The sequence below is a fragment of the Sphaerodactylus townsendi genome, linkage group LG09 (assembly GCF_021028975.2).
Source record: "Sphaerodactylus townsendi isolate TG3544 linkage group LG09, MPM_Stown_v2.3, whole genome shotgun sequence".
NCBI classification, from domain to species: Eukaryota; Metazoa; Chordata; class Lepidosauria; order Squamata; family Sphaerodactylidae; genus Sphaerodactylus; species Sphaerodactylus townsendi.
The window spans coordinates 23,041,135-23,048,922 of NC_059433.1; the positions used below are offsets into that span (position 1 = coordinate 23,041,135).

At 41.2% G+C, this 7,788-nt stretch overlaps 1 protein-coding gene across 4 annotated transcripts in view; it reads left to right on the forward strand.

Moving 5' to 3' along the window:
• Positions 1-2,979, forward strand: part of CAGE1 (cancer antigen 1) — a 32,348-nt gene extending 29,369 nt beyond the window's left edge. For all 4 annotated transcript variants that reach the window (XM_048508072.1, XM_048508070.1, XM_048508074.1 and 1 more), the window contains 2 exons: positions 1,224-1,328; positions 2,842-2,979. In XM_048508072.1, the coding sequence (XP_048364029.1) occupies positions 1,224-1,328; positions 2,842-2,928 (192 nt within the window). In that variant the 3' untranslated portion in view covers positions 2,929-2,979. The remainder of the gene's footprint in view (positions 1-1,223; positions 1,329-2,841) is intronic.
• Positions 2,980-7,788: the final 4,809 nt, after the last annotated feature.

Here is a 7,788-nt window from a genome sequence, read left to right on the forward strand (position 1 = left end):
TCCCAGCCAGTTCACAGGCTCCGAACTAGCTGCTAATCGCGGATGTCAATCAGAGCCCACCAAATTAGATTCCAGACTCAGGGCCAAAACTACATTTTTTAAAAAGAGTTGCATCCAGATTCCCTGCAGCCACACAACAGTTGTGCCAGGGAATGGCTTTTAAAAATCAGGATGGGCCCGATGAAGCTGGAGATGCTATACATAGTAAAGGGAGGAAGGGCTCTTGTTTTTTTCCTCCCCAATCCAGGGTTTCTCATACCAAAAACCCAGTACTGAGGGCAGGGAAATAATTTCTCCATTTTTTGTGAGAAGTGTTCTGTGGTTGAGGGAACAGCAAAAAATAGAGAAAAATAACCCCTTCCTGAATAGTTTTGGCAAAGGAAAATGTCTTGGGGAGAAGGCAGCAGCCCTTCTCCCCCCTATGGGCATTGTTTCAAGCCCATTTGGGCTTTATTTTTCAAAAGCCATTCATTTCAGAGGCTGTGTGGCTGCGGAAAACCAAAGGTGTGTCCAGGGAAACCAGACCCAGCTCTTTAAAAGCACAAAGTACTCAAGCTTGGCCCCTCAGATCTCAAGGTTCCTAGCTCATGTTCCACGGCCCCTGAGAAGGAGCAGCCTGACACAATACATAGAGCAAGACAAAATGAAGAGACCCAGGAGCAACAGTTTAGTAGTTTTACAATCTGCTTCTAGGCTGAACTATGTTATGAGGATTATTTAAACTGCCAAATTATTTATGCTTCAGGATTTTGTGGCTGGGTTTCAAAAGGGTATTGATTTGAATAATTTTATGTGTGTGTTTTTAAATTTATATTTGTATGGTGTAAGCTGTCTCGAGCATGGCTCTAAAGATGTAGAATAGAAAGGTTTGAAATAAATAAAAGATAGGGGTCCAGCTGCCAGTAGCATCCATTGGGAATCTGGAGTTTCTTTACGCCAACTATAATCACAACCTAGGTAGGGAGTGGTTCAGTTCCATTCTGTGTCTCTGGACCATCACAAGTATTTATAGCAGGAAAAATCAGAAGTTATTTGAATGTGACATGTGCCCAGATGTATACAAACTTCATAAGAAAAAGGGGGCCATTACACCAACAAGTCAAAAGTTAGATAAATGTTTCACTTTAGTATTCAGATTTACTCAAACAGACATAGCAGCCAATATAATGTTACTGAAAAACAATTATTGCCTTGACAGCTAAATAACCTCATTGTTTTTTAAGTTTAAAGATTTGGAAACTAATTTGGCATCCAAAGAAGAACAGTGCAAAACTGTCACTGGGGACAACAGAAAGCTTCAGAATGATTTTGGTAGCTTGGCATGTAAGGTATGAATATGTGTTAATATTATTTTGACAAGTTTAGTTACACTGATAGCTTTTTCTGCAATCCAATGCTCAGAACACTTGCATTATTGGATCAGGTGAAGGTCTATGTCAGGGGTGGCCAACCTATGGCACTCCAGATGTTCATGGACTGTAATTCCCATCAGCCCCGGCCAATTGGCGATGCTAGCAGGGGCTGATGGGAATTGTAGTCCATGAACATCTGGAGTGCCATAGGTTGGCCACCCCTGGATGTAGTACAGCATTGTTTCTGCATCTAGAAGTTTTTTCATGAGCTTCAAGTTTTTTTGAAACAAAACTTAGTACTGGAAATCCCACTAAGGCACTGCTTCAGATGACGTTCAGGCTGCAACATCAGTTATTCCCAGCATGCCCTGGGACAGATTACATCTGGAGGAGAAACATCTTTGTGTGAAATTTCCCCATGTTTGTCTCAGTTTCTTTCTATCTGAGAAGTTATATTAGAAATAATTATTCCTGAGCATGAATAAAGGAATCTTGAGAGTGTAACTACCCAGTTATTTCAGCCCTAAATATTGGAACCATCCATACTAGTTGAAGCTGAGAAATCGCTGTAGAATCTTCCACTGGTAACTAATAGCAGTATCCTAATACTGGGTCCAATGAAGTCAATAATTTTAAAAGGGGGTTACTATGTTTATAGTCTGCACTTTATGTTGGATATAACACCCACAAAACCCAGTGATAATCCTTTAAGTGGTGAGTCTTTTTCCAGTCATCAGCTGAAGCGCAAAGCTATACTACAAAGATTGTTTGAAATGGCTTCAGTGAGACTATTTGTGTCTTGTAAAGTCACTGGCACATAAATTTCTGAATGTATTGAACTCTCCACATACTGATCTCAATAACTGTACAGAGATTTTACACTTTTATTTCAGCTATATTCTCCTTCCACTGCACACCATCAACTCCCCCATGCTGTTTCTTGGTGTTTCCTGTCTCCCAGAAGCAGAGGGGTTTTCTGGGGGGGGGGGTCATTTTTGGCTGATGGGGGAGTATTTCCTTAATGATTTTCTGTTTTCTCTTAAAGGGTAGGGTTGACAGATGCCATGTGTCCCACTCTTCATTCCTCAGCTCACTCCAGTTGAGTAGGAGGAGATACAAATGCAGGAAGAATCCAACAGAGTTGATGGTGTGACATCACTTCCATGTGATTACTCTGAAGTGACATCACAGCCACTACCACCTCATGATGCTTTAGGAATTGAGCCAGTCTCGATGAGGTTGGGTCAGTTTTAGAGCATCATGGGAGAGTGAAAGTTATCGCAGCACTGACACATACCCTCCCAAGCTCCACCCCCAACAGCTCCTGGGAATAATGGGGACAAGGTCTATTAAAAGGTGATCTTGCATGAGAAAGGATTAAATATGCTGACCAAGGACTAGAGATAGCCAGTTCCAAAATATTATAGTAGGTTTAGTGAATTTTATCCGTTGTCATTTTATTATATTATATTTATACTTTATCCTACAGGCTTCAGGTGCCTTCCAGCAATTTCATCATATCTATCATGGTACCCAGCGGCTTCACAGTCTACCTAATGGATATGGACGGTTTTGAGAAAGGATGATAAAACAGAACAAATAAATACATAATTTCAATTCCCTAGCATTTTCATGTCTCTTTTATGGATCCTTTCCTAAATGTAATATATAGTTTGTCAAAACAGGGCAAATATATGTTTAGGGTAGTCCTAAGGGTCGTCCTCCCCCGTACATGGATACCACCATGAAATATACTACAAGGCGCACAAGAAAGCAGAAGTCCCATGGGACATCATCAATGGTTGCCTTTTTAGAGACTTTTGTCAGTAAGAGGGTCTCACCTGTCATTTTTCTGCACCGGATAACGAAAATCAAGCCATAAATAAATTGAGCCCAGAGATCATAATACGGGAAAGCAAATATGAATATGATATAGATATTTGTTTTAATTTAAACCATTTTGGGGCCACCTTTCCACCCAATCAGGGTCCACAACAATGAAAATAGAGTTAAAATTATTATTATAAAATGTAATTAAAAACGCATAAACACATAGAAGGGGGGGCAATAACTATTATGGGGGTATGCCAGACAAAACAAAGAAGTGTTCACTTGCTGGAGAAAGATGCTGACAGAGGGAGCCAAACAAATCCCCCTAGCATGAAAGTTCCAAAGTTTTGGTGGCATGGCTGAGCGGGCCCTTTCTTGGGTGGCCACCCATCTAGCCTCAGATGGCAGGAGCAGGATGAGTAGAGGGAGTAGGGAGGTTTACAAGGTGATTACAATGCTTTCCCTCCTTTTTCACTTTGCTGAGCTGCTCCTTTTTCTTCTCTCCCCCCCCCCTCCGTCATTCCCCCCGATATTAAAATGTATATATTCTGACCCAGCCTGGGATGCTAAGGGACTGAAGCACCCTTTGTTGATCTTATGTGGCTCCTAAGAGACTAATGTGAATTCACATTGCATAAACTGTTTTATTTCACTCTTATGGGGAAAGACTGTCAGGGAGGTTTCAGTTAAAAGGGCAATAGGAATGTGGGAAACTTCATATAACAATATACGACAAATAATGTATTGAGGCTGGATCAAGGCAGGTTGGTGCTATTACTATTAGATCTTTCAGAAGCGTTCTATGCGGGTGATCAAGATCTGCTGGTCCACTGCCTCACCAATGTGGAAATTTGAGCCTGACAATGGCTGATCTTTTTCCTCCGTGGTCAAAGACAAAGGGTGATGTTGGGAGAGAAAATGTCAACCCAGCACCCAATACGTGAAGTGCTTCAGAGTGATTCCTGATGTTCCATCATCTATATGTGTCTCCTTGCCCAGCTGGTCTGGAGTTTTGGGCAGAGTTGTCATCAATATGCAGATGACACCCAGCTCTTTCTGTTGGTTGACGGCTGGCTGAGTACTCTCCCAGCACTCTGACTAGGTGCTTGGAGGCTGTGGTGAGATGGTTAAAACAGAGCCATCTGAAATTAAACTCCTCTAAGATTGAGGTTCTGTGACAGCCAGGGAGGCCCAGGTTAGGCAATCGAACTCCCCGCTCATGACAGGGTACAATTTACACACTCTTCCTTTGTCAGGAATTTGGGTGTGACTTTGGATGTTTCTTTTTCATTATGGACCCAAATTCATAATTTTGCCAAAATGGCTTTTTCCCCATCCAAAGGCCACTTGGCTATCCTAAACTAGGACCACAGCCTTTTTGGCTGTATCCTCTGCCTGATGGAACTGTTGCATGAGACCTGGGTCATAAAAGACCTGGTCCAGTTCTGCTGGGCCTGCAAAACAGAGATATTGTCATGAGGCAACTTTCTGGGCACTAGGAGCCCATGGAAGAGGAGCCAGAAGCAGATAAAATAAATCAAATGCTGGAGGCTCTGGATACAGCTGAGGCAGTAAACACATCACAGCCAGATAAGCCACCAGTGCAAGCAGATACACTGGAGGAAGGTCAGCAAGAGCTAATGAATCATTCGAGCAGAGGAGGCAGAAACAAAGACAAGAACTTAGTAATGAAAGAAATGCCCGCATTGCAGCTCGATATTGCAGAAAACTCTGTGAACTAGAAACATTGACGTCAGAGGATGACTGAATGCAAAATTAAGTCTGCAGGATTCTGGTCTCTTTAGCAATAGTGTCTTATATAAGCCTTTCTGTCTGGGTGCAACAAGTATGATTCCCTGAGAAGTACTGTGTGCCTGGATTCCTCATTAGCCATTGCCCCCATGACTTCTGGACTGCCTCGACCTCTGGACTGTTTAACCTCTGCCTATAAACACTGCCTGTCTTGATCCCTAGACTGCCTGACTTAGATGTTACCTGCCTGGACCTCTTTGCTGCTTAACCTGTGCAACTACTGCTTTGGCTGTCTGCTAGCCAGTCATGCTCAGACCACTGAGGCACAGGTATTCCATCAGGCCTGTAGCTGAGAACAGCAACAATTTATATGGCCTATTTGGTTAACATTCTGCGCTCACCTGGATCATGAAACTCCCTCTGCTGTCTTGTCATCTTTGGTTGCCGTCCACTCTCTCCATCTGTTGATTTCCAGATTATACCCCCCTTGGTTCCCCATGATTTTACTTCATTCTGAGATTTAAGTGCCATCATATTGTTTTAGGTATTGTTAAATTATAGTTCTGTTTTTTCACACTTTTACATTATATTATGCTTATCCTATGAGCCACCCTGAGTCCTGCTATGCAGGGGGAGGGGAGAATACATGTGTAAATAGATAAATACATAAATAGGCATAAATGCCATTAATTTTTCCCTTTGTGTGTCTGAAAAATACTTTGCTGATTAGCTCTGAAAAAACAGTGAAATGTTGACCTGTGAATACCTGTGACCTGTGAACACACATAGCTTCAAGTTCATCAAGTGGGGTTGTTCAATGTACTAAAGAGAAATAGTACATTTCTCCCTCCTGGCCCTAATATTACACATATTATTTATATTCAGATGAAAGAATTTCCCCTGTAGTTTGACCCAATTAAATTCTGATACTGAACAAGAAACAGCTGTGATCATGCATTGGATTAGGGGCAGCACAATTCTCAGAGGGTCTGTTCCAATTAAAACCAAATAAAGATTTTAAAGTGGGATAAGATAAAACGATTACAATTAAGGCTGTGAATTTTTGCAGATTTGTTTGGGAATCACTTCAATTCAGAGAATGCCCTTCCCCCAATTAAATAAAGGTGCCTGCGTTACATAGCTGCAGTCCCATGTATACTTGCTTAGGAATAAGTCCACTCAGATTCATGGTTTCGATACAAAACCAAGGACAGGGTTGTTAGCTTGAACCAGGCTAAAGCCAAATGCAGAACCAAAGCAAACTCCACCCTGTAATATAATCATGCATATGAGTCTACAATCCTAGATCCTAAGGAGAAAGTCCTATTTGTCAATAAGACTTTTCTGAGTAAAAAGAATGCATCAAATATGAACACTTGTGTATGGAACTATTGCTACTTACATACGACATAGCTACTACTAGAAGCAAACGGGATCAAACCATCTATCCCAGTGTTATGCCTCTGACAGCAGTTAACTTTTGACAGTAGCTTTGAATGGTAATGTGGAGCGTACTCAGGTACTTACGGTTTATTACTAGCCCGCAGGCATTGAAGTGATGTGGATACTCTAGTAGTAGCTCTATATCATTATAGTCTTGAGATGATTCCTGGTTAACAAACTAGTAAAATGAAGCTGGATACTGGACTATTTTATTAGAAAGTACGATGGATTAACTATCTTGTACATGCTACAGATGTGAGAATATTGTTGTACCAAGGACAATTTCATGACAGTTACTCCATGATTATACAGCTCCATCTCCCCAGAGAGGCTTCCATAAGTCTGAGAACCAGGTCAAATGGGACAAAATAGCCAAATGGAATGTTGTATGCATTTCATGAAACATTTCTGCTTTTATTCCCAAGGAATAGTTTTGAGAACTGAATTTTCATTCAGATAAAAACAGTGGCCATTCATTTTTTTTTGCCGTACATTCCTTTGTCCAGTTAGCAAACAAAGAAGTTCTACTTGGTTCCCCACCAATTCCTTGGCACTTATCCTCCTTGGCAACTGTCTTGCAGGAGGAGTTCCAAATGCCCATGTGCTTTCATTCTCACAGGGCTTTTCCCTCCCAATGTGTAGTTTCCAAGGCAAAGTGTCATGTTACTCAAACAGATCATGTTGATATGTTGTGTTCCAATGTTTGGCACACTGATCTAGAAAACAGATATGGTACCTATTTCTGTTTGACTCCATTCTGTTTGACTCCATTCTGTTTGACTCCATGCATGTTTGCTCAAAAGTATGTTCCTCTAGTCTATTCAATGACATTTCTTTCCCTATAAGTGCACTAAGTATTGAAAGTCTGCAATGAGTCCTGTATGGTTAGTCAGAAGTAAGTGGAATTTAGTCCAAAACACACATACGCATATACGCATAATTGCATCCTAAGACATTGACCCTGTTCTCTTATTAGTAAGCCTATTGAACGCAATGTACTTTTGTGTAAACCTACATAAGATGATGACATTAAACATAGTTAAGTAGCAAGCTTTAGGAGTTTGTTGCAGGTTTTACTTTCTTACTGTGCAAGTCCATGCAAACCATTACTCACTACAAAGGGGACCATACTGTTTTCTTCCTTATTATGCATTTAACTGTAATCACTGACCACCGGTGAACCTCATGTGCCTCAAATGTTGACAGGGAAAAGAATTCTTACAGACAAAAATCTATGGTATTTTTGAAGAAAAGACACACTCCTGCTTTACTTCTGTTCCTCCATATGCTCTCCAGCAGTGGTTCCCAACCTTTTAACCCCCTTGGCAACCTATTTCCCTAAAACTGCACCCCCATATTAGCAAATCCACTATGTAATTTTTTTTCACGTGCCACCAACCACACTGGCGTG